Source organism: Rousettus aegyptiacus, unplaced genomic scaffold (genome assembly GCF_014176215.1).
Source record: "Rousettus aegyptiacus isolate mRouAeg1 unplaced genomic scaffold, mRouAeg1.p scaffold_m13_p_17, whole genome shotgun sequence".
Taxonomy (NCBI): Eukaryota; Metazoa; Chordata; class Mammalia; order Chiroptera; family Pteropodidae; genus Rousettus; species Rousettus aegyptiacus.
Genome location: NW_023416292.1, coordinates 23,874,255 through 23,899,554, shown reverse-complemented (window position 1 = coordinate 23,899,554; position 25,300 = coordinate 23,874,255). Strand labels below are relative to the sequence as shown.

Genomic DNA, 25,300 nt, shown 5'->3' with positions numbered 1-25,300 from the left:
AACAGTATTGTAAAGGCAGGTGTATGCCTGCCTCTATTAATTTATCTGCCTTTCTTGAGGCACTTTGAGGGAATCCAAAACGGGAGAAAGCTGAAAAGGGATGTTTTTCTGCCTCTACGTCATTTCACTTCGCAGACCAGTCAGTGAACTCCGGGACCCGGGGAGCGGGGAATACTAAAAGAACTATGACCCCGACGTGATTTGAACACGCAACCTTCTGATCTGGAGTCAGACGCGCTACCGTTGCGCCACGAGGTCCACTGGGGCGTGTCTTCCTTTTCTTTATATATTAACCTGATCTATGTAGTACTTTTCAATGCTAGAGGGTCACGCAGCGGGATATGAACGTCTGGCTGCCTCATCCAATCACTCCCTGATTTTCTCTGCCTCCAAATTGCTTCTGTTTTCACCGTCTATTCTGTTCCATTCCTGTTCTTATCTAGTTTTCTCCATATAACAAAATTAGATGTTTAGGGGACTTCTGTTGTTTTTGTCGGTTGCTTAGGAATGGAGTGAGGGAGGTCAGGGACTTTGGCGAAAGATGTGTTGGAAGCGGGCCTGGGGAGGTGAGATAAACCGGACTTTCAGAAAAGGAACGACGAAGGGTTTGGGAGCATGTGCAGCAGCTCAGAGAGGAATGAGTCTGCAGATCTGGGGCTGCCAGAGAATTCAGGGTGACCAGTTGTTGCCTGAAAACTGAAATTTATACTCTCCTCACCCATGAAATAGGTATAACAATAGTCCTGTCTCATAGGTTTGCTATGAGTTTATATATGAACGTGCTCTAAACGCGTTTATATGTATGTGTTTAGAAGGATGCCTACCTGACACTCAGTGATTTCTCAATAAATGGCTGTTGTAATTGTTATCACTACAAAGTCTGCTGAAATGCTGAAATGCATGTGCACGCATCGCCAGCATGGTTCGGCACAGACTGTGGTGATACTGAACATTTTTCAATTGTTAGTTTCTTCCACAGATTTTGAGTTGTGTTACAAAATTAAATGAATTGGATTACAGAGGTTAGCATTTTTTTAATGAGGAAAATGAAACATAACGACAACAACAAAAACAGTAAAAGTGGCTATCATCCCAGGTTGCAGCTAACAACAAATAGGGTATCGACCATATATCTAGGGCTGGAGATAAACCCGAACATTAACATCAACTCAAATCGGCAACTGGGATTGAAGACTCAGTGACACACCAACTCAAGAAGTTTCTTTAATCATTTGTTTTAGTTGGTGTTTGACGATAATTCACAGCACAGCTGATTACCGTCTGGTTGTTTATAATCGATTGCCGCTAATACTGAAGCAAGTCTGGATAACACTTTAAAAATTAGCTTGTTATTCAGTCTCAATAACGAGTTCCTGGAGTATCTCGATACTCAAGTGGCTTCCCTCGCTGTTTGCCTTGTTTCACAATCGACGCAACCCTTTCTTTCCCAGAGCTGCAGACTCGCGATCCCAGCCCAAGCAGACTCGGTCTGGCTAACTACCCTGTTCCACTCTGAGCCTCACAAGAGACTGTTCAGAACCCCTCAAAACCTATGTCTTGGCACCAAGTCACCCTTGCTGATTATTTTGACCTTGGACCGCAGTTCTGACGGCTGGCTTTCTCTGCGTCCCAGCGCCTGCTTCTACCTGGGAGAACAAGGAAAGCCGGAACTATTAATGCAACCGCCACTGGCTGGAAGCAAGGGGTGGGGGCGAGTTCCGGGATGCACCGCTACGGCACGCTCCGAAGCCCAAAAGCCGTACCTCGTCTGGGCGCGAACGTGCGTAAACCTGGCTTCCCTGGTGGTCTCCTAGCTCCACTGCGGCGCCCCTGGAACTAGTGATGATGTTTAGTTCACAATAAACGTCACCGGGAACAACGAAGTACAAGAAAACGCTTTCCTCTAGCCCAGGGAGCTGGAACCTTTTTCTGTAAAGGGCAGGATATGATCTGCTCTTGGCTTTGCGGACCATGAGATCTCCATACTAACTAGCCTTGCAGCGCAGCCATAGGTGAGTGGACGTGGTTGTGTCCCAGCAAAACCTCACTTATGGGTGTGAGAAGTTGAAGAAACAAAGCGGGCCTGGCGGAGACCTTGATCTCGGACTTCCAGCCTCCAGAACTGAGCTGATGATTTTCTGTCGTTTAAGCTACCCAGTTTGGGGCACTTTGTGACGTCCTAGGAAACTAATGTACACCTGTACAATGATTTGACATAGATGTGTGGTTTGTATTGAGATATACATAGGGAGAGAAAGAGGTAGATGAGAAACATCAGCCCATGTATTTATCGTTTTCATCCGAAAACTCTCAGCTCTACCTCATGCTCAAATGAAAGGGTTCTCACAGAGTTAGGATGAAGAGAAATGAGTAAAATGTTAGCTTTCAAAATTATTTTTTAAATCTATGTAAAAAACTATAATTTGAAAGTAAATTTTTGAGTCTCAAAATCCTGTCTTTTGGGTAACAAAACCAGAGCCCCACAGGACTTGGGGCATAATGTTTATGCCATAAGACAATAATCATAGAACAACATTTCTCCACCCGCAGGTCCCAGGTCATTAATGGGTTATGAAATCAATGTATTGCGTAGTGACCAACATTTTTTTTAATCAAATAGAACAGAATGGAACCATAAGAGCAAACAGTATATGTACATTTGAACGTGTCTTGCGTTACAATATAAAATGTATTTCTTACTTTGGGTTACAGTAAAAAAGAAAAAAATATACATACATACATACATACGTGTGTGTGTGTGTGTGTGTGTGTGTGTGTGTGTGTATTGCATTAAACAGAAGTAGGAACCTGGCGGCACACAGCGTCAGCGTGTGGGGGCGCTTAGGCCGAACCCCCAGGGTGGGCACCGAGGCACCGACATGCAGTGTTGCGCGGCTGCCACCAGGGGGCGGAGAAGCCTCAAGATTATGCTCTGAGACATGGGAGGAAGAAGAGGAGGTAGAAACCCGGAGAGGGAGGGGAAGGAGAGCTGGAGCACAGACCTGTGCAGTAGAGACCTGTGGAACTGACCCGACCCCGACCTCTGGTCGGCCAAGCGCAGGCGAGAGCTCCTGGACCAGCTGCACCTCAGTCCCCCTGCAGACCCTGGAGGAAAGTAAATGCTGATGTACTCCCCTGAGATATTTGGCGTTTTGAGGCTTGATTGCAATAGAAGCCTGTCTAATGAGCGTCTGCCCAGTACAGAGTAAAGGTTGTTGCTATTATAGTATGCAAATGTGAACTAGATAAGGGCCTCGCCCAGGGATAGAGTTTTATAGTCAGCAGGCCGTGGTGTCGGAAACTGAGTATGGAGAGGAGACTGGATCTCCTGAAGTCAGACTTCTCAAGTTACACAGATTGCCCTCAGAGACAACCCACTTGTGAAAAACGCAGAAATTGGGTTTAAACATACGTGCTCCTCGGTGCATGGATGAGCCTTTGCGGTTCTCTGACCGCCAGTTAGACCTTGCCATTCCTGCAGCTGAGCTAGCACTCTGGAGGCTACCTGTCTTTGGGCTAATAACCTCTCACCCTCACCCCCATTTCCAAGTCCCCTCACCTTCCCCCCACACACACACAAAGCAGAAGACATTGTCTGCAACATTCATCTGCCCTTCCCGGGGTAGGTCATCAAAAAGCAGGACTTGCTTTGTGTGGTTTGAATAACAACTGCTTTCCCCCTGAGGCTGAGAAGCCTGTCCACCCAAGTTCAGATTTCTCCTTTCCGTAACAGAGTCATCACCGGTAATTAGTTGTGCAGCTAGGGACCACATTTCCCCGCAGCACTGGCATCCGGTGGTCCATGAACCTGTTCTCACCAGTGCAATGTGAGTGGAAGTGAGGTGGCCTCCTCTAGGCCGAAGTCTTTAGGAGGTAGCCACTTTCTCCTTCTTTTTCCTGGCTATGTGCAGAGGACTCTGTGCTCCGAGGTATGGGGAGTCAAGCCGATGGACCCTGCCTGCCAGCCAGGAACACCTGCCTTGACCAAGAAACCAATGACTGTGGAGCTAAGCCCCCGAGGCTTGGGGTTGTATTTGTTACAGCAGCTGGCGCTACTCTAAGCGATGGCTATACGTTGCATGTTCTAAAATATGGAAAGAGCAACAGCTCTTGAGGAGGTGGTGCCAGGGCCTGCCTCGCTTTCCCCAGCGTGGTGGCCCCTCCTTATGTAGCTCTCACAAAAATGGCCTCAGAGGAATTCCGTAGCACTCACGTGCGCACTCAGCATGTCTGGGGCTTTGGTGTGCACAGTATGCAGCTTGGGGCTGGGGTAGAGAGGTGCCTCTGGGGTCCTGGAGTGTACATAATTGTAGGTCCCTCTGATATAGGGGAGAGGCATGAGAGTCAAATATTAGATCGAGCTGTATGCAGAGCCTGACATGGACTCCTGGCTGATAGCGCCACAGCGACCTACAAGAAGGTCCCTGCTGAAATCGAGGCACCCGCGGGCTGCGTTTCTTCCGGGACGATTTGGGGAGGAATCTTTGTTGCTTATTCTCCGCATTGGAGGAACTGACTTCCCTGCGGTGCTGGGCCCGAGGCTGCCACAACGCGCGCCCTGTGAGCGAAGCTTAGGGCACCGCAGGCAGGGGACGTTCCCACCCGTCCTTGCAGGAGGCGGCCATGGGGCTGTGGAGGGGGGATGTCAGCTGGAGTGCCGGCCACAAGTGCCGCCTGGGTGGAATAAAAGGCAACCGTGGAGCCGCTGCCAGTGTGCTGACTGCCATGGTGAATCGAGTCGGAAGGGAACCGGAGGCCTCCAGAGGAAGCAGTTAGGCACTTGTCAGAAATGTCAAGAAATGTGCCTCGGGAAGATTAATCTAGAAGAAATCGATGCGGTGGCCCGATTGGGGTCTGTGGGACAGGGAGGGGGCACCTTGTGGGTACAGGAGGTGCTGGACGCAACCAGACCAACAACTGGCAGACGAGGAAACCCAGCCGGAGACTCACGGTTGGCTGCCACCTTTCTGAGGGCACTGGAGCGCCAGCTCCTGACGGAGCGGGCTTTGGCCCTCACTTAGCTTTGCAAAAAAATAAAAATCTTGTTTCTGAAAACAGAAGAAAGAACGAAAAGAGGCCAGATCATCTCAAGAGGCTATTCGCAATTGTCCTTTTTGATGCTCAAGCTCTCTGTGTATTCTACCTAGCAACTGGTAAGGGGTAGGCTCAGGACGCTATGGGCTCGGGACCATCCCTGGAAATCTTGGGACTCTTGTCACAGAGGCCACTGGGTCCCAGGTCCCCGGCTGCGCACAGTCACTGATGAGAGAAGAGAAAAAGTTTTCTCGGCTTTCAGGACAGTTTGCTCTCTGTCACGACCGTCCCCCATGGGCGGGTCAGAGATAAGGACAACCAGAAAGTCGTCGTTTGAGCGTCAGCGGCGGGAGGAAGACGCGGACGCTGATTCTGGCGGGTGGGCAGGGACCCGGCGCAGCGCTCGGGCCAAGTGGGGGCGCGGACGGGACTGGGGGGGAGAGGCGGGTCCCGTGGGGGGAAGACTTCCTAGGGGGTCCCCCCGCCCCGCGCTGGCCCCGCCAGGGTCGCGCAGTCTGAGGGCAGGAGCAGGAGGGGGGCGGGGTGCAGAATATCAGGTGACAGCTGAAGAAACTCGCCTGTGGCCGAGAAGTAAGCCGAGCGGGGCGGGTCCTCTCGCTGGCTTACTCTGTGGAATGTTCGGTCAGTCTGTCCGCAGGTGCCCAACCCGGAGACAGTAGGGGTGCCAAGGACAGAAGTAGGAGCGCTGATGGCCCCTGCGCGGGTGTCGGGGCGCTTGCTGAGATCAGGACCGTGATGCCACGTCTCTCTGCGTCCCCAGGCCTGCGGCCCCCGCCTCTCCTGGGTGACGCTTTCCTGCGCGATGGCGCGGGCGGCCCCGCGGCACGTCTCCTCGCCCGACTCCCTGCTCCTCTTCGCCCTGCTCGGCTGGTCTGCGCTGGCCTCAGGTAAGGGTGCCGCCGCAGGTCGCTGCCAACGCAGGGACAGCCCCCGCCGCCACGCGCAGAGCAGACCGAGGGGGCGCCGCAGCTGGGCTCTGTCGCCCTTTCCCGCGCACGTGCTCACTCTCGCCGAGACTCAGGCCGCCCCAAGTAACCAAAATACTATTAAAGCTTTTAATTCACGTCAAGTATTACTGATGAGATAGTTAACATTCTTTATTCCCGATTTTCAAATTTTATACATGTAGTTCACATTTACAGCGCATTTCAGTTGGGACTAGCTAGTGGCGGCCACTAGGGACAGGGTAGGTGTTCACTGCGCCCCGAGAGGCTCCGTGAGCGCCAGGCGCGTGGGGAGCTCGAGGTGTGCTTCCCCACGCAGCGGTCACCAAGCCCGAGCGGCCTTCGCACTTACCCTGCTAGGTGCCTCCTTCCTGCTGCCAACCCGCCCCAGCCCCTGGCCCCCAGGACCCTCAGCCCAGGAGGCCCCTCTGTCTGTCCCCTGGAACAGCCACTGCCTGTCTTGCCGCAGGAATGTGTCCCATGGCGGGCGCCCCATCTGATTCTCTCCCTTTGTTGAACAGCCCGGTTCACCGTCGTGGGGCCAGCTGGTCCCATCCTGGCCATGGTGGGACAAAACACCGTGTTGCACTGCCACTTGTCGCCTGAGACAAGCGCCGAGGCCATGGAGGTGCGGTGGTTCCGGTCTCGGTTCTCCCCGGCGGTGCTGGTGTACAAGGGCGGGCGGGAGAGGGCGGAGGAGCAGATGGAGCGGTACCGAGGCCGAGCAACCTTCGTGAGTGACCACATTAGCAAGGGCAGCGTGGCGCTCGCCATACGCAACGTCACAGCTCAGGACGACGGCACCTACCGCTGTTATTTCCAGCAAGGCAGGTCCTACGACGAGGCCGCCATGCGCCTGATGGTGGCAGGTGCGTCCTTCGGCTTCGCTCAGTTGCTTTTTCACGGTGTGACTCTTGGGGAAAGTTTCTCTCTGAACCTCAGGCCCACCGCAGACCAGCAGATTTTTCCTAGAATCCCCTTTAAACAGCGAAAAGAGCTTCCTCCTGCCGGAGGCCGAAGGAGTGGGTTCGCCCCGCCGAGCTGTGGGTCTCGAGCAGCAGAGACCGTCTGACCCCTGCAGATCGTTAGAGATCCCTAAGGGTCTTTGCCAGCAGCTCACTTTAGAATGAGACATCTTAGACGTAGCCCTCTGTCCCCAGGCCTGGGCTCTGAGCCCCTCATTGAAATCAAGGGCCTCGAGGATGGGGGCGTCCGGCTGGAGTGCACGTCTGCGGGGTGGTACCCGGAGCCCCACGCCACATGGAGGGGCCCTTACGGTGAGATTGTGCCCGCCCTGGCGGAGGCTTACACCGCAGACGCGGACGGCCTCTTCAGGGTCAGCGTGGCCGTGATCGTCAGGGACTGCTCTGTGAGGAACATGTCCTGCTCTGTCAACAACACGCTGCTCGGCCAGGAGAAGGACACCGTGATTTTTATTCCAGGTTGGTCCCTCGCACTCTGGAGCAGGGCTTCCCAACCCGCAGGCCGTGGACTGGTACTGGTCCGCGGCCTGTTGGGAACCGGGCCCCATGGCAGGAGCGGCGTGGCGGGCGAGCAGGTGAAGTTTCGTCTGTGCCTGCAGCGCTCCTCAGCGCCAGCGTCACCGCCTCAGCTCATCGTCGCAGGGGCGCCGGGCCCTGGCGCCAAAGAGCTTGCGCTGCTGCTGCTCTGGAGGCTTCCTGAGTGGAGGCGGGATGCTCAGCTGGGGGAGGGGGGAGGGCAGAAGGGTCCTGAGCCCTGAAGAGCAGAGGCTGCAGCTGAGCTGAGGCCTCTCCCGTTGTCACAAGGAGACCTTCAAGTAGTCTCAAAATACGTGAGTAGGAGCCTCTTCTCTGAGGGTAAGTCTGATAGTTTTTTCCCTGTGATGGTTCTTATCCTGCAGCAAGTTTTAATGATTTAAGACAATCGTAGGACTTGGAGCGTGGTGTTGGCAGGTAGCTGTCTACACCCGGTGGTGCTCTATGCATGGGCTTTCCCAAGGGGCAGAGCCAGGGAGAGTCTCCAGCTGCAGACATTCAGAAATCCATTCAACCAGTGCTTAGCAAGGGCCACACACGTCCAAGGCGCTGTGCTGGACTCTGAAGGCGAACCAGTGAACGAACGCACGAAGATCCCAGGCTCGCGCGGCTCGCATTCTGCAGCAGCGGAGCAATCGGTAAAATAATTAGAATAAGGACGGAAATAGCGAATCAAACTGACTAAATAAGTACTGTAGAAAAATTAACCAGGAAAGGGGATAAGGAGGGCTGGGGACACAGGGGGTTGTGGTTATAAATAGGGTGGTCAGAGAGGGCTTCGCGAAGCCGTGGCAGTTGGGCCAGTGAGGAATGAGCCACGCAGACACTTGAGGACCGAGCAGGCCAGGTAGCAGGAACAGCGCGCGCCAAGGGCCCGAGGCAGGAGCGTGTCTGGCAGTTTCAAGGACCCCGGAGGGGCAGGTGTGGATGGGACGGACCGTGCGGGGAGACTGGAAGGGGGTGGATTCGGATCTGAAATGGGTCCAGATCACACTGGGCAACGCAGGCCACGGATGGACTTCGGCTCTTAGTCTGGGCGAGGCAGGAAACACCGCAGGGTTCTGAGCGCGATGCCGCAGGGCTGCGGCGCCGAGGACAGCCGGCGCAGGGTGGGGGCGGAGGCAGGGAGGGGGCATCGCGGAATCCCGGTAAGAGTGACGGCGGCTTGTACCTGCGTCGTGGCCGTGGCGATTCGGCACGGATGGTTAGCTTTTATCCATCCGGGTCCTTCCCACAGTGAGTCCAGGAGTTGACGCTTTTCTGTCTCCTTGACCCTGTCAGATGACAAAAATAAGACAATTTAGTAATGAGTTCGATGTCTTTTGTCCAAAGGAAAATCACCCATGGACCAGGGAGCGCAGGGTCTCACCAGTGGTGGGGACTCTTCCTGAGGGGGTGTGGGTAAGAGCAAGGGTTATGGAGGCGGAAACGGGGTGTGACTGCCTAGGAGGTTGGGGTTCCTCACAAGGCCAGTGGGTCCTGGTTTCCAGGGTGAAGGGAGCTGGGGTTGGTGGGTGTCAGGTTCTGGTGACGAGTGTTTCCCGTACGTACGAGCAGGCTGACTTAGGTGCAGATTTGTGACATGGGCCACTGAGGTGGCCTCCATTCTGTGGGTCGCAGTCTACGAATTCACTTAAGCAGTCCCCTGTGGGAGGAGCCAGTGCGGAGCCAGCGTGTCTCTCACCCCCGGGGGCCCCTGTGACTGACCTCGCGGAGCCGCGGTTCCCGGGGGGCCCTCGCCCGCATCTCCCTTTCTCACTAACTGGAACGTTTCCAGCCCCCTCTCCAGAGTCCTTTGTTCCCAGCATATCTCCCTGGATGGTGGCCCTGGCCGTCACCCTGCCCGCTCTGCTTCTCCTGCTCACCGGGAGCATCTGCCTCGGCAGGAAACTCTGCAGGGAAAAAGAGATTACGTCGACGGAGAAAGACTTTGAAAATAAAGGGAAAGAAATTGCACGTAAGGAACAGGGGAGAGAATGTGTGGGAAAAGAGAGAGAACACCTAAGAAAAGGTAAAAGAGGAGGAGGAGAGTCCGCTGTCAATCAAAGGACGGCGCCCAGGAGCCCGGGAGGCAGGAGGAAGCGGGGGTCACCCCGGGGCTCCTCACTCGGGGCTCACGCCCCTCGCTCTGCAGCCCTCACGACCATCCACCTGGCCGTGGGGAGCAACAGCGACCGCACAGGAGTGCTGCTACTATCCAGCCGCCTGGTCACACACGACTTGTGGAATCCGGATCCTTCCCTGGGGGGCGGGGCGGGCGGCAGTTCGCAGCAAGGGCGAGGGCGGCACCGTTTCCTGGGGACGCACGCGCTCTCAGGTCTGTGTGGGACGCTCACTCGCTTCTGTTTATTTCTCAGAGCAACTTCGAGAAGAATTGCGTAAGTCCAGCGTGTCGCGCCGTGTCCGTGCACAGTGTCCGAGGTCGGCTCCCGTCACCTCCTGACGCTCACCTGTCTGTGTGCCCCTTGCAGGGTGGAGACAAGGCCTCTTACACGCTGGTAAGAGGGGCGTCTGACGCGCTCTCGGACCCCGAGCTGTCTGCCCACCAGGCAGTGGACGGGACGCATGAGAGGAGAAGGACGAGGGGGCCCGGCAGGGGGCCGGGCGGGTGCGCAGGCAGCACCCCACCAGGCACGGGCGCGGGCACCGGGCTCGCCAGGGAACCCCGTTTCCTTCCCACCATCCGTTCTCTTTCCGTGCAATTTCATCCACGGGCACCAGAGGTCGACCCCACACGGCGGGTCTCCCCAGAGGGTACCTGTCCGTAGTTGTTGGTTTTTGGACTCTGGGTGAATTGGAAAGAAGACGACGCTGGCTCAGCTGTCCGTCACCGGGGGGAGTGCAGAGATGGCGCACTATTGCCCCGTGTGGGACGGGCAGTGAGCTCCAACGAGCCTGTCTCAGGGGTGGACAGACGCGGCCAGAAACGCGCCCTGGGCCAGGAGGACGCTGGGCGGCGCGCAGCCCGCGAGGGGCGGGGCCGGGCGGCGGGCGCGCGCTCGGGCTGGCGCTGACCTTCTGCTCAAAAGCCCCAAAGAACCCAGGCTTTACCGCATACCTCAGTCCTGGGACCTTCCCACTTCAGGTGACTTTCGAAATTGTCACAGTGGGACATACCGACGTGGGGAAAGGAGAAAATGATTGTTACGCCTTAGAAGTGCGGGCTGGCCCAGGAATGACCAGTGACAGGGCCTGAAGTGTTTCCTGTGCCCAGAGCGGTCACAACTGCAGACTCCAGACCCGGTTTGTCCAAGCAAACCGGAGGTGAAGGGCCCCCTACCTTTGGCCAGACACACCTGAGGTGGCAGGCGGGCTTTGCGGGGTACCGCCCTCCTCTCTCACCCTTTGAGGGTGCCCTCGTTAGTCATGTAAGTCGGTCGTCACCTGGTCGAACTGGTGGAACAGAGGACCAAGGGAGGGACCCTTTGCTGGACAGCGTGTGCACAGGACGTCATTGCTGGTTTAGGCCTAGTCGTGAAGTTCCCAAAAAGAGGCCCCGAGGTCCTGTGTCTTGAATAGAAAAGGGAGCAGATCTGAGACGGTGGGGAGCAGGGGGGGCGGGGTTGGGGGTGGCAGGGTGGGGGCGGGGGAGACGGCGGAACCCCTCGCTCCAGCGCGGTCGCTGAGCGTCCTGCCGGAGGCCCAGCTCGCCTCTCCCTGCGGCCACGCTCCCGGCTCTCAGGTCCCGGCGCTGCCTCCGTCCCTGCCAGGCTGCGAGTCCTCGAGATCGGGGTCCAGGGGCCTTCACGGGAGACGCTGTTACCGGCGTGGGGGTGTCGGGGACCGGGGAGTCGCTCAGTCTCCTGCCACCCAGGCCTGAACCTGAGACTTCCCCGCAGCCGACGTCACCCTGGACGCGGACACCGCGCACCCCGAGCTCTTCCTGTCGCAGGACCGCAGGGGCGTGCGGCGGGGCCCCCGGCGGCGGAGCGTGCCCGACACCGCGGACAGGTTCGACTGTCGGCCGTGCGTCCTGGGCGCCGACCGCTTCGCCTCGGGGCGACACTACTGGGAGGTAGAGGTGGCGCACGTGATGGTGTGGGCCGTGGGCGTGTGCGGGGACAGCGTGCCGCGGAGGGGCGAGGCGCTGCTGGTGCCTCAGAACGGCTTCTGGACCCTGGAGCTGTTCGGGAACCAGTACCGGGCCCTGTCCTGCCCCGAGAAGACGCTGCCGCTGCAGGGGCGCCTCCGCCGCGTGGGCGTGTTCCTGGACTACGAGGCCGGCGACGTGTCCTTCTACAACGCGGTGGACAGGTCGCACATCTACTCGTGTCCCCGCTCGCTCTTCTCCGGGCCCCTCAGGCCCTTCTTCAGGCTGGGCTCCGATGACAGCCCCCTCTTCATCTGCCCGGCATTCACAGGCTCCCGGGGGCTCGCGGTGCCCGAGGGGGGCCTGGTCCTGCACAGGGCAGGGGCCCGCCACCGCCGGGGCCAGTTCCCGGGCCTCAGAGCTCAGAGCGAGGCCGAGAAGCCCTGGCCGCAGCCTCGGCCCTGAGGACAGCGGCGCTGCCTGTGGCCGGTGGCTCGAGAGGGGCTTCTGCTGGCACCTCGAGGTCCCCCTCACCAGGCCGCTGGAGCTCAGGTGCTCGTACCCCGGGGGGCAGGGGCCCGTCTCAGGGATACTGGTGCTGCCACACGGCTCCCAGCCAGGAAGAAAGGGCTAGAAAGTGACAGGCCGAAAACCTGCTTGTGGCGTGTGCAGTGTGGCGCTTGAGTTGACATCAGACTCTGCGACTTGGGGAGAGGGCAGCAGGGTGTAGCAGGACCTAAGGGGGGGGGCACCGTAGGGCCTGTCGAGGGGAGAGGGGCCACCGTGGAGGTCAGCGATAGAGAGGGGGGGCTGGGAGCAGCCGAGGCTGGGGGGCTGCCCACCGGGGCCGCCAGGGGTCCCAGCTCTTACCATCCACGTCCACCCCACCCCCAAGATTTCCAGCCCCACAGCAAAGCTCCCCAGGCCTGGACCTGGGATGCAGAGGGTGAAACACAGCACACGTCTGCGACTGGCCAGGCTCCGGGTCCCTGCGGTAAACAGAGCGAGCACCCGGGGCAGACCAGCCTGAGGCTCCGGGGCCCGGCCGAGCAGGCGGCAGCGGCCGAGACAAACCCGGGGCCGGGCCCCGCGGGGGGAGCAGCCGGCCAGGTCTGGTGTCAGGACGCCTGCACGTTCCGCGTGATTCCCGAGGCCCCCGAGGACATCGTGCTCATTGCGCCCGTATCTGTCAACATTTGGTACATTGGACTGGAAAAGCTTTAAAGACACAGTTAACGATATTTAAATGTAATTTATATATATTTAAATTAGTTAAAACATAAGCTAATAGAAACAACGTTTTGTGAAAGATAACTTGTTTACAAAGCAAAATAAATGTTAGTGATGTGTGTGAAATTGTTTAATGTGTTTTGCATCTTACGTCTGGCTCAATAGAAGACTGAATTCTCATATCCGTTGACATAAGAATGTCCAAACCTGTAGAAAAATTTATGAGTTTATTTGAGGCAAACTCACGACATGCATGGAAGCGAGATCTCAAATGGTCCCGAGAATAAATTTTTCAGCTCCCCTTCTGGGTCTGGAATGAGGGAGGGAAGGTCAGGAGATCACGTGAAGGTGCAGCAGGCAAGGTGCAGACAGCTCAGGAGACCCCGGGCTCCTGGGAGGGTGGTCGTCCTCTCTGGGGGTCTGACAAGGATTGCATTTCAAGGGCGTGTGACCTTGATGCATGCGGACAATGGGCGGGGCTGGCTTAAGGCCCAGCGAGCCTTCTAGTGAAGACGCTGTAGACCTGGGCCTGACTGCCCACCGTGACCTGCCCAGTGAGGGGGCTGGGTCAGGTCACAGATTCATTACACAGCCTCTCTTTTGTTTGCAACAGCAAAGTCTTGAGAATCAAACAGAGCAGGAGCCATCCTCAAAACCAAAGTCCAGGCAAGCAGATAGCATCTGGTTTCATTTCCTACATGGACGTCTACTTTGTTAGAATTTCCTTCTTCCTTTTCCTGGCATTGAGAGACCCTTCTCAGTGCAAAGCCTGTTTCTGGGGAAACGTCCTCTCATGCCCTGTGTGTCCCTCCCCTGGAGCCCTCACTTCCAAGCCTGCCCCGCGTTTGACCCGACTCAGAGCTCGCCCAGTGAGGACAGCCTCTGCTTTAGGGGTTTTCCTCAAAGGAAAACACAGGAACCCATGGAGAAGGGTTCCCTGCTAAACAAGTGGCTGCCCCACACTGGCCACCACTGGCCTTCGTCTCTGACCTCGCTCCACACCCACCACCAGCTCCCTCTTCTGAGGCTCTGCCTGCCCCCCTAAGTTATTTTTATCAGGGGGGTTAGGCACAAGAAATTGGGGTTCTCCCCAATTTGTTTGCTTGTTCTGCAAACAAGGCTGCGAAACCTCTGTTCCTGCAGAACGGAAGAAGCGCCACCGTACGCAGGTCAGCGGCCCGCCACGCTCTGGGCCCCTGGGCTCCACCGCCCACGGAGTCAAAGCCTCGGGACGCACAGAAGCGAGAAGCGCTGGCGGCATCTTTGTGCGGAGGACAGAGAAGAGGGACGGTGGCGAGTTGGCCTCCATCTTCTCTTTAGGAGACATGCAGGCGCCTGAGAATGTGACCCTGAGATTGGCCCGACCTCTTTCTTCTCCTCCAAGGAACTCGAAGGCACACTCATTTGTAGCTGGCAATTAGGAAAGATGTTGGTGCTGGGGAGGGGGCGTGGGGTCCAGGAACCGGGAGTGGAGACTCGTGAGCAGGTGGAAAAGGTGCGAGGATACTGATAGCTACTAGCACAAGAGATGCCTACGGAATCCCTCACGTTTACTGCCTCTGGGTCTCCCCTCCCCTCCCCTCCCCTTCTCTCTCTCTCTCTCTCTCTCTCTCTCCCCCTCTCTCACTCACACACACACACACACACACGCGCGCACACACACACACACACACGTTGGCGTTCATCCTAGAGGATCCTCGGTCAGTGAGGGGCTGGACTGTGAAGAACCCCACTGTGTTCTTGCCCCTCAGTGGAGGTTCTGAGTTGGGTGGCTTCCAGTTCCGCATAATCCCTCAGAGAGTCCCCAGCAGGACCGAGCCCCGGGCAGCCACACAGTAACGCAGGTGTCGTCATGCTCTCTGCCGGGTCTTCCCTGTCTCGTGCCCCAAACAAACTGCCCCCTCCGTATCTGTCTCAGAGTCTGCTTTTTGGGGAACTTTGACTGAGACAAGGTCTGATGAGGGCACCAGACTGACAGCTGTGACGAGAAGAACACAAGGTGAATAAATTCATGGCCTCCTCCCGAAGTCTCCCGTTTCCTTGAGCCAGTCCTCCAGAGAATGAACGCGACCGTCCGGAGGGCTCTGGCCCCGCAGGCGACCCCGCCCGGTCGCTGCAGCCCCTTTTCCCTGGCTCGGTCCGACCTCATTTCATCGGCTCTCGTAAGTCCCTCCCATTCGCCGCTTTTGTTAATTCGAGGAACTCTCCACTGCAAAACACCTCCGGGAATGCCTGGGAGAAGCCACCCTCGGCTGGGCCTCGGCCCCTTCTCCCCAGGGCACGGTCCAGCTCCCTCCACCCCACCAGCCGTCCGCTGCACAGAACCCCGTCCCCGTCTCTTCCAGGATCCCCACTTCCGCGCCCTGCCCCGTGTAAGCCGACTCCGTGGAGGCGCCACGCGCATGCAGATTTAACGCAGGCCCGAGTGCGGGAAGCATGTCAGTGCGACGTCGCTGTGTCGTTAGGTCATGTCTGATCGGCACCAGGCACCAGCACCAGCACTGGTGGCCCCAGGAAGGACCGGCTGACTGCAAGCCTCGCTGGCCAGCCACAGAACCCAGTGCTGTACATGACGCCACGCTCCCCAGTCCTTTGTCTTCACCGGGTTTAGCTACACGCAAAAGAGATGAGCCCAGGACCCCAAGCCGCGGCCCCACAAAGCGGAGAGCCGGCCGCTGGAAAGACACAGTGCTTTTACTTGCAGGCCCGAGGGCTGCGTGGGCTGAGACAACCACATCTCCCCCCACCCTCACCCCCACCCCAGCTCTGCCAGTGGGCGGGTTGGCCGTCAGCAGGAAGGGGGAGATGAGCAGACCCTTCAGCATTGTCTGGACCAGACTAGGGCGCTGCCCTTGGTACTGGCGTAGCTAGGAGCTAGGAACATGTCTGGACTTTTAAGCAAAAAAAAAAAAAAAAGGACACATGATCATCTTTGCATTTGGGAAGTCATTCTCCTGCATTCTGGTGGAGCAACTGCGTGATTGCCCTTTATTGGTCTTAATCACAGTCCCAGTTAAAAGGCCAAGAACAAACTGGAGTGGTAAGAGATATTTGCCACAAATATAATACAGAGCCGACACCTCCAGTTTATGAAAAGCTCATACAGATTGATAAGAAACAGCACCGGATTCTATGCGTAGTGAGGAAACAACCAGACCTCTTCCCCCTGCCCATCGGGGATGGTGAGAAGGACCCCCCCCACACACACACACACACAGGAAGGACGTGAGCAGATCAGTCGCCTTGATGGAGAGACAGATTCGGCGTTTCAGGGAGGCACTGTGTACATAAACCCACGCCCTGTGACCTGATGTCTGTATTTCTGGGAATTTATCAGAAAGTGTATCAGGAAACTATCAGTGATGCAGACAAGGTCTTACGTGTGAAGTGCGCTTTTGTGATACACAACTGAGATGTTCCACTCGGGAATCTGAAGACTCTTCAACACGATGTTATGCGGCTGTTGACGTTTCACACTGCACAAGGCCTCATAGTTCTGGCTTTCATGACATAAAGCCGGGGGACATGCTCTGGAATGCAGAAACAGGCTGCCATTAGTCAGAAGCATTACGGGTGATTTCTACTTTTCGAAAATCTTCTCCCACATTTTTAAAGGTTTCCATAACAGTAACAGGTTTAGCCCCAAATAAGGAAAAGCTGCTTTTGGGGAGGCAGCCCTGGGCCCTGAAAAATGCATCACACAGAGGTGTCTGCAGCCCATGTAAACAACAGAATGACTCACCTGAGTGCTTGACATGCTTAATCTCAGTTAATCGCCCATCCCCCCTCTGAAGAAGGTTACTAACACTATTCCCACGATAGAGACAAGAAGCCCGCTGCCGGCAGGGAGAGGTGAAGTCTCCGGCCTGGCTCTTCACCTCATCCGGGTGTTTCCTTGACCTCCGCCTTCCCCTTTCACTCCACCCCCTCTTGCTTAGTCCAGCTCATCCGTGCAGGTCCGTGCTCTGAGCTGCAGACAAGTCCACAGTCCCTTCCTTTGTGGGAAACCTGCCCTTCTTTTGCAAAGTCAATGCGTGGGGAGAGGAGGGGGCTGCCCCGGAGCACCGCCCCTTCCTCCTCCGCTGGCTTTAACTTCGCCCCTGGCGCCGCGGCCAGCGTCTGACCTGGCGGCAGTGGCTTCTTGGTGCCTTTTCCTCCAGGATCTGAGGTTAGTATGCGTGACGCCTCTCAGTCCCCAAGGACAGCGGGCGAGAAGCATCTCTCGTCCCCCTGTCCCTTCCTCCCTGAGCCCCTGTCCCTGCCCTTCCCGCCCTCCGCTCCCCTTGCCCGTGGGGCCTTTTTCCCGCTTTTCTCCCCCACTTCGTCCCCCTGGGCCCCACTGTGCCCCACTACTTCATCCCTACTGTCTTCACGAAAAGCAAAACCAAATTCCTGCATTCGGAAGAAAAGCGTTTCAGGGCGGTGGTTCCCAGATCTGTTCACTCACAGGCACCGCATTCGTGGGCACCGCACCTTACAGTTATGTCTCCCGAGTCCCCTTGGGGTTTGGGGGCCCATGGGGTTCTGTGCAGGCCGGACCTACCTGGCGGGTGGGGGCGGGGCGGGGAGGTCTGCACTGCACGGGTGGGAAAGGCCGGCGCGAGGCTGTGGGGAGGCGGGGCGAACAGGGACCCAGGCCCCCTCCTGCCCTGCGTCTCCCGACAGACTCTGGCACAGGGGGAGATGGCCGCCCGCCCAGCGCCCCGCCTCGGCGTGCGTCTGCTGGCGCTCAGCCTCCTGCAGCTGCCCGGCTTGCATTCCGGTGGGTCTCCCCTGCGCCCCTCTCCTCTCTCGGGCCTGCAGGGTAGAGAAGTCTCGCTACATGTAAACAATCCCACGTGGGTCCCCCTCGCGACGACCACGGGAATTCCGTCACAGGAATGAGAGGAATGGCGGGAGAGACGACCCTCGGGCGGGACGGGCCTCGGGGTCCTCGGCGCGTGCCCACACCCCGTCCGACCCTCCCTCCCGTTCCGGCAGCGCCCTTCGACGTGATCGGGCCCCCGGGGCGCATCCTGGCCATGGTGGGCGAGGCCGCCGAGCTGCCCTGCCGCCTGTCCTCCAACGAGAGCGCGGCGCGCATGGAGCTGCGCTGGTTCCGGGAGCCGCTGTCGCCGGCCGTGCTGGCGCACCCCGCCGGACTTGCGCAGGACGCGGAGCAGATGGCCGCGTACCGGGGCAGAGCCGAGCTGGTGCGGGACGACATCGCCCGGGGCCGCGTGGCCCTGCGGCTGCGGCCGGTCCGGGCCTCGGACGCCGGCGAGTACCGCTGCGCCTTCCGGCAGGGCGGCCGCTACGCGGAGGCGCGCGCCAGCCTGGCGGTGGCAGGTGAGCGCCCGGCGCGGCCGCCTCCGCGACCCCCTGCGGGTCCGCCCCCTGGGAGACCCGCACGCCCCAGCCCCGCATCCCCTTCGGGCCAGGCTAGGTCGACCCGGCGGGGGCGAGCGGGAAGGGGGTCTAGTTGCGAGCGGAGGCGGCGGCGACCCGTCTGTCTCGGAGAAACTTACGCCACGTACCTCCCGCCTTTTCCTCTGCATCGTGGGAAAAGCGCTGCCTCGTGTTCCCGAGTCGGTCAGTGCGGGCGGTGACGGCTGCGTCACGCTCTGTCCCGTCGCACACCACGCACTTGTCCGAGTCCCAGGACGAACGTTCGCGCGCGGCCGGGGCTCCGCCGTGGCCGCGGCTCTGTGAGCGCCCCCGCCGCGCCCCGCACATCTGCGGCTGCTTCATGGGTTGGTATCCGCAACGGCAGCGACCGACCCCTAAGATCACAAAGCCCGGCTGCCCGTCGCAGTCCTGCCCCACCGGGGGGGCTCTGCTTCCGTTTTCTGCTTCGAGCCAAAACGCAGAGTGAAACAAGGCAGTGAGCCCCCGGGGGGGGGGGCAGTGCGCGCAGTCCTGACTCCCCCTTCCTAGCGCCTGGCATCAGGCCAGTCTCTTCCTGAGCTGTTTCATGCTTGAAAACTGGGGAAGCATCTATCCAACACGGATTTTGCAAGAATGAAATAAAATTAGACTATATAGGAGACACTGTTTTGTCAATTCTGAAAGCATTGCATGCTTTAAAATTATTATTACTGCACCTCAGCCTGCTCTAGGTTGGAGTGTGGATTTCGACCAGTGGCTGTGGACATGCATTTAATGACCCTTTTCTCCAGCCTGGTGTTTTTCTGTACTTGCCGCATTGTGAGGAAATAAGCAGGCCGAACTAACAGGAAAAGCGGGTGTGGATTTATGTTAGGACGTAATTGTGCGAGGGAAAATGAGGCTGAAAACATTTAAGAAAATCTTCGAATCAGCATCACAGCTAAAGGAGATTTAAATTGTCAGCTACGAGCTCAGTGCCAACGCCCTTCACTCCCCTTCTCCTCTAGGACGCTCCTTCTCGCCTCATCCTTAAATACCTGGCCCTAGCTCTCCTCTCCCTAGCGCCTCACACAGAGTTCCGGCCACAGAGCTCCCTCCCACCTCTGGAGTTCCCAGCCTGGACCGCTGACCCACTGGCAGCCATGGGGCTCGCTGTCCTGCCAACTGGACTGGCACCTCACGTCTGCCCATCGGGGTCCTGCCCACATTCCATGCCCTCAATCCCCACACAGAACCGCTCTCTCATGAGGTTGTGGGGCCCCTTTTATTTATGCCTCAGTTTCTTTGTGTGATGAAATGAGGAGACGGGTCCCCTTGTTCCCTCTCCCCATGCTTATGTCCCTCGAGCCCTGCGGCTCTCTGGTTGTGGGGCTTCCTGAAGGGTGTCCACTGAAAGAGAAAGACAACAGGGCTTCTCTCTCCACAGCTCTGGGCTCCACCCCCTACATCCGCATGGGGGTGCAGGAGAGCGGAGCGACCTGGCTGGAGTGCACCTCCGTGGGGTGGTACCCAGAGCCCCGGGTGGAGTGGAGGACTCCCCAGGGAGAGATGTTTCCCTCTGCGTCAGAGTCCAGGAGCCCTGACGCACAGGGCCTCTTCAAGGTGGTGGCCACCGTGGTCATCACAGACAGCTCCATGGAGAGTGTGTCCTGCCACATCTGGAACCCCCTTCTTAGCCGAGAGAAAGAAGCAGAGATTTCCATGGCAGGTCAGTGAAGCCGGAGCCGGGCCTGTACCTGACATGGGGTGGGGCCACCTCATCCCGGACGGCAGCCGGCAGGACCCGCGGCAGAGTGGTCCACTTTCCACCTCAACTCATGACCACTCACGGGGGGCCCCACACACTTCACCTGAAGAGTAAAGATTCTTAAGGCATAAACTCTGCTGAGGCCTCAGAAATTCCAGCTTTTCTGTCTTCGGAGACATGCCTTAGATGGAGAAGCTTCGCCCCGGGGGCCTTCCTGGGCCAGAGCCCCTCCTGGAGGCAGTGAGAAGACTGAGCTGCCCTCTGGCCCCCACTCTGGCCCCCCGTTCTGCTCCCCACCCCAGGCGACAGCTCGTCTGGGCCCCCTGCGTTCTCAGAGAGACAAATCTCCTCGTTCCTCCCCAAACGCTACCTCCGTCCAGGCAGGAACTGTTCCTCTTTCTCTGGCCATTGAGTCCCATGCTGCCGCCCACAGTGGGAACATTTCCCCTTCCTCGTTCGCTTCCCCCATCCCCTTGGCTCCCACCCCGCATTGATCGTTAGGGAGCAACTTCCATGACGACATGAATTGGTCCGTTATCTTCTCTATTTCACAGGTTCTGTCCCCAAGGGGCCCTTGTTCGTCTTCATCCCTCCCTGTCTCTGCTCAAACTTCTTCTGAAAAGCTTGGGTGTTTCCCCTTGGGAGGGGCGGCGGGGCCCTGTCACCCCTGCTGTGGAAGGAGAGCTGGACTTGCTCAGTGTTTCTCAACAAATGTTTGTTTCAGTTCCCGTCTTCCCGAGGCCGACCCCGTGGATAGTGGCGGTGGCCGTCATCGTGGTGGTCCTAGGAATTCTCATCATCGGGTCCGTGTTCTTCACCTGGAGACTATACCAGGACCGATCCAGGCAGAGGAAGGGCGAATTCAGCTCCGCAGGTACGTCGCTGAACCCCGGGCTGCCTGGGGACGTGCTTCCAGGGGAGGCGGGAGCCGCGGCCTCCGGCGTGATGGTCAGTGGACGATGTCTGACTCTCGAATTCTGCAAGGCAGAGGGCACTGCGAGGCTCCCGGGAGCACTGATACCCAGTATGAGGGAAAACGGGGTTTGGGTGCAGAAGGGGTCAGAACCGGTTCTAACTGGGGCACGAGACCTGATGTTTCCTCACTACTTGCGCCAAGGCACTGTCCTCACTGCTAACGGGATTTCCTCGTTAATGATGAAAGTCTGGCCTCGAGCCTGCAGGCACTTCCTGTGTCTTTCTCAGAAGAGAGGACATAACCCTTATTTTTCATTATTGGTAGTGATTCTGCAATCAGGTAGTCATGACTCGACAGCTACTCACACCATGTCCCCTCCCTCATGTCCCTGACAGAAGGTCACTGAGTATTTCTGGGTTTTTTTTCAGAGAAACTCCTGGAAGAGCTCAGTAAGTCCTACCTTCTTGTCATCACTCCACCCACACGGGCCTCTGGTTCTTATCGTAAGGCCTGTCAGTGCCTCCCCGCCACCCCTCCCCCAGCTCCCTCTCTCCCCCACCTCCCTCTCTCCCCCACCCCTCCCCCACCTCCCTCTCTCCCCTCACCCCTCCCCACCTCCCTCTCTCCCCCCACCCCTCCCCCACCTCCCTCTCTCCCCCCCACCCCTCCCCCACCTCCCTCTCCCCCCCCACCCCTCTCTCACACATTTCTCTCTCTCATGGCAGAGTGGAAAAAGTCAACACTTCACGCAGGTCAGTGGCCGTCAACTTCTTGAGGGCTCTGGGGCTCCATCCTCCAAGGATTCAAAGTCCTATAGTACTTGGGAATAAGGACGCTAACACGCTTTAGTGATTTAGGTGATGAAGACAGAGAGGGAAGAGGGGACGGCAAGCGGCCTCACATTTCTTTGAGGGAAATAGAGGCCCTCAGAAGATGGCTAGGAGACAAGCTCCCTCTGATAGAGTCCCATTAGGCGCTGGGGACAGGCAGCTCATACATCACCCTGTGGCTGTCATAGAAGAGGGGAACAGAGGCCACTGAGCCAGCAGACCCGCCCACCAGCCGGCCCTCGTCTGCGGAGACCTGGGAGACCTGCCGGCTCCCAGACCTGCGCCCGGCCTCGGGGGGAGGGGCGGAGGAGGAGGAATGATGGGCCTCATAAGCTCCCACACTTGCCACGCTCAGACTCGTTCTCTCCCTGTCTCTAGTTGATGTGACTCTGGACCCAGACACTGCCCACCCCCACCTCTTTCTGTACGAGGGTTCCAAAGCCGTCCGGCTGGAAGACTCACGTCAGAAACTGCCCGAGAAGCTAGAGAGATTCGACTCCTGGCCCTGCGTGCTGGGTCGGGAGGCCTTCAGCTCCGGGCGGCATTACTGGGAGGTGGAGGTGGGGGACAGGACTGACTGGGCCATCGGGGTGTGCAGGGAGGATGTGCCGAAGAAAGGGTTCGACCCCATGACTCCCGAGAACGGGTTCTGGGCGGTGGAGCTGTATGGAAATGGGTACTGGGCCCTCACCCGACTCCGGACGCCCCTTCCGCTGGCCGGGCCGCCCCGCCGGGTCGGGGTCTTCCTGGACTACGAGTCGGGAGACATCTCCTTCTACAACACGACTGACGGGTCCCATATCTACACTTTTCCCAAGTCCTCGTTCTCTGGCCCCCTCCGGCCCTTCTTCTGCCTGTGGTCCTGTGGCGAAAGGCCTCTGACCATCTGCCCCGTCACGGATGGGCTCGAGGGGGTCACGGTAGTTGCCGATGCCAAGGACCCTTCTAGGGAGATCCCGCTGTCCCCTGTGGGGGAGGATGCTGTCCCTGGGGACACAGACGCCCTCCATTCTAAACTTATCCCTGCCCAGCCCAGCCCAGGGGCACCGTAAGGAGCGCCCCCTCTGAGCTCCCCCCTCGCTCCAGGCCCCTCCCCAGTGCCCCTGAGGCTCCGGCTGCCAGCGTGACCAGCCTCCCCGTTTCTTTCCACTGCATCGGGCATCACTCTTCTCGGGGGTCGGGTTGCTGCTGCTAGCATGTGGGGTGGGGGACCTCATCTATTCGGGACCAGTAACTCGGGGGGCAGGGAGGTGACTTTTCAACCGTTTCGGTCCTCCTGGCCCTTAAGGCCAAACCCTGTAAGGAGGGACCGAGATGCCCTGAAGAACAGCTCAGAGGTGGAGACGGGGTTAGGCTGGCATGTGATGCTGGCAGAAACCTCCGTTCCCCAGAGGAGGGGCAGGCAGCGGAAGGGGCTTGAGGCAAGCAGCAGCCCCGCAGTGTCTGGGAGCGAGACGCGGAGACGGTGGACCTGGGCAGGCTCCTGGCCTGGCCCGAGGGTCTCCGTGCCTGTGTCTCGGATTTTCTAAAGGGTAACGAAACTAGCCCCACGGTGGAGTCTGAGCGACTGGCAGGGGGCGCAGAGAAGGGCTGGGGCTCCGACAGGGGGTGCGGCCCGGCAGAGGGTTCAGACAAAGCCCGAAGCCTGGGCACGGCCAGCGTCGTGCCCTCCTCTCTGCACCCGCTTTGCCTGCGGCTCATCCCCTCCTCACCGTGTGGGCTCCACACGGTCCTGGCTCTCCTCCCCCTCGTGATCTAGAACCTCCCCCTCTCAGCACCTCCAGGAAACGCCCCTCAGTGACGGCCACGCCAACAGCCAGTGTCTCGGCCTCGCACCCCGGGGCCTCATCCCAAGGTCCTATTTAACCCCCTCGAACGTGTCTTCAGTTAATGCCACCTGCCACCACTGCCACTCCAAGCCCCGTTCGCTCTCTCCCCACATGGGCTCCCTACGCTGTGCTTCTCGGGGTCCCCCGAATGCCGCCTGTGGGCTCGGCACGGCTGGGCCGATGGCACCTGATGGCACCTGTCTGTTCGCATCCCCCTGTATGCGTGCGGCTGCCTCGCCCACAGACGGCGCATCGGCCCCCGCTCGCCCCTCCCACGTGCGGCGCCTTGTTCCAGCGCCCAGGGTCGACGTCGCCCGCGGGCTCACCCTAATAAACGGGCCTGTCCGGCTGCCGCGAGCGGCGTCCGCGCTGTCCTTCCTTCGTCTCAACAAACAGAGCTGAACCGGGAACAGGGACGCCACGGGGCGCTGCCGGCCGGGCAGTGGGGGTCCGTTTGCCCACGACACCCCCCCCAGCTGGGTGGCAGTGGGCTCGCCAGGGCCAGTGGGCACGAGACTTGTCCCGTGAGGGCCGCGGCACTGCCGCCCCCGCCGCGCGCCGGCCCGGGCCAGACTCCAGGTCCGCGCCCCAGAGCCCGGCCACAGAGGCTGCCGGTGCCAGCGCCAGGCGACTCGTGTGCGCTTCGAACGAAGTCAGCTGCGGGCCAGGCGTCTGCCTCCGAGTGTGCGTCCGCTTGGGACAGAACTCTCAGCTGAGGTGCCAAGAACCCTTGGGGAGACGTGCCCCCACATTACGATCAACGTACAAAATGCACATTTTGGGGGGCAACCGAGTACACTTATTACATGCCAGGTCCTGTTCCACGTGCCTTCCGCTGGGTCACGCATGTCACTTTTCAGACCTCTGGGAGGCGGGCACCGTCCCAAAGCCCCGAGGGACAGAGTCGCACAGCGGCTTCTACTGCCCGTTGGTGGCAGTGAAGCTGGGATTGACCCCGGACTGTGTGTCACCCGGCCTGAGACCCTTCTCCTCTGGCTGCGGTAAACCCCACACATTCACCAGAAAAAGAGCTCCCCTCAATGCGGGCACCCTCGACCCCCCGCTTCCCAAGCCTAACTCCGACTTTAACTACACTTCCCTGTTCGCATCCCTGTGGATCTTCATCTAGATCGACCTCCTCGTGACCTTTATCTCTCTCCTTCCCGGTCGATGGACCTTCCTGTGAAGTGTCCCTTTCTTCACAGTCCCTGGCACCTAAGTTATCTACATTCATCCTTTGGTTTCATCCCACAACGATGTCGGGGGTGGCTGGACCTCTGGAACCCAGAACGTTTCTCTACGTCTTTGAGATGTACATCCATCTTTACAAGCCGCGACATACCATCTCCTCTAATGCAACGCCTCCGAGAATCGGCTTTGCATTCTCCATCCACTGCTTCCGTCCTTCCTCGCGGGGCGGCAGGGCTCTGGCATTACCTGCACCTGGCGAGCGGCGCGGCCACCTGCAGACATCCACAGGGGGTAGATGCCCACGCTCAACCTTAGGTGCGCCCATTGTAATGGGCACTTCAGGCGGCTTTGCCCCTCGTTCTCCAAACACTGGGCCAGAATCCTGTACCACAGGGGCTGGGACGCTTCTTTGAACACTTGTCCTTAGAAGAAATATTCAGCCTTTCTCCAAAGGTAAACTAAAACGACGCTCTTCCAGCCAGGTGCACATCAGAATCACCTGGGGGGAGGGGACTACCCTTAAGGAAGGCAACTTCCAGGCGGGATGCCCAGACGCCCACCGGGGATGGGGAAGGGGCTGCTATGTTTACAGACCTGGGGCGGGGCGAGGAAGGCCTTGGCCACGCGCTCTCGCGTTTCGCCTC

At 58.6% G+C, this 25,300-nt stretch overlaps 2 protein-coding genes and 1 non-coding gene across 3 annotated transcripts; 2 read left to right on the top strand and 1 right to left on the bottom strand.

Moving 5' to 3' along the window:
- Window positions 1-186: 186 nt before the first annotated feature.
- On the bottom strand, window positions 187-258 carry TRNAW-CCA. The gene has a single exon. It is a non-coding gene; the product is annotated as a tRNA-Trp (tRNA).
- A 1,511-nt stretch (window positions 259-1,769) lies between these two features.
- Window positions 1,770-12,315, top strand: BTN2A2 (butyrophilin subfamily 2 member A2). Its single transcript, XM_016129083.2, has 8 exons — window positions 1,770-2,012; window positions 5,816-5,942; window positions 6,521-6,868; window positions 7,160-7,441; window positions 9,294-9,473; window positions 9,874-9,894; window positions 9,988-10,014; window positions 11,356-12,315. Exons 2-8 carry the CDS (start codon window positions 5,858-5,860, stop codon window positions 12,009-12,011), a joined length of 1,599 nt encoding a protein of 532 aa, XP_015984569.2. The 5' UTR covers window positions 1,770-2,012; window positions 5,816-5,857; the 3' UTR covers window positions 12,012-12,315.
- A 4,297-nt stretch (window positions 12,316-16,612) lies between these two features.
- On the top strand, window positions 16,613-23,865 carry LOC107502317 (butyrophilin subfamily 1 member A1). Its single transcript, XM_016129443.2, has 8 exons — window positions 16,613-16,944; window positions 17,442-17,538; window positions 17,757-18,104; window positions 19,570-19,851; window positions 20,615-20,764; window positions 21,235-21,255; window positions 21,532-21,558; window positions 22,015-23,865. Exons 2-8 carry the CDS (start codon window positions 17,460-17,462, stop codon window positions 22,686-22,688), a joined length of 1,581 nt encoding a protein of 526 aa, XP_015984929.2. The 5' UTR covers window positions 16,613-16,944; window positions 17,442-17,459; the 3' UTR covers window positions 22,689-23,865.
- The last annotated feature ends 1,435 nt before the right edge of the window (window positions 23,866-25,300 follow it).

What these genes read in the sequence shown, in the direction of transcription:
- BTN2A2 (XM_016129083.2), top strand. Translation starts at nt 5,858, where the DNA reads ATGGCGCGGGCGGCCCCGCGGCACGTCTCCTCGCCCGACTCCCTGCTC. An exon ending in CTGGTCTGCGCTGGCCTCAG is followed by an intron (nt 5,943 to 6,520) that starts GTAAGGGTGCCG and finishes TTTGTTGAACAG; the next exon opens with CCCGGTTCACCGTCGTGGGG. An exon ending in TAAAGGGAAAGAAATTGCAC is followed by an intron (nt 9,474 to 9,873) that starts GTAAGGAACAGG and finishes TTTATTTCTCAG; the next exon opens with AGCAACTTCGAGAAGAATTG.
- LOC107502317 (XM_016129443.2), top strand. Translation starts at nt 17,460, where the DNA reads ATGGCCGCCCGCCCAGCGCCCCGCCTCGGCGTGCGTCTGCTGGCGCTC. An exon ending in CGCCAGCCTGGCGGTGGCAG is followed by an intron (nt 18,105 to 19,569) that starts GTGAGCGCCCGG and finishes CTCTCTCCACAG; the next exon opens with CTCTGGGCTCCACCCCCTAC. An exon ending in AAAGTCAACACTTCACGCAG is followed by an intron (nt 21,559 to 22,014) that starts GTCAGTGGCCGT and finishes CCCTGTCTCTAG; the next exon opens with TTGATGTGACTCTGGACCCA.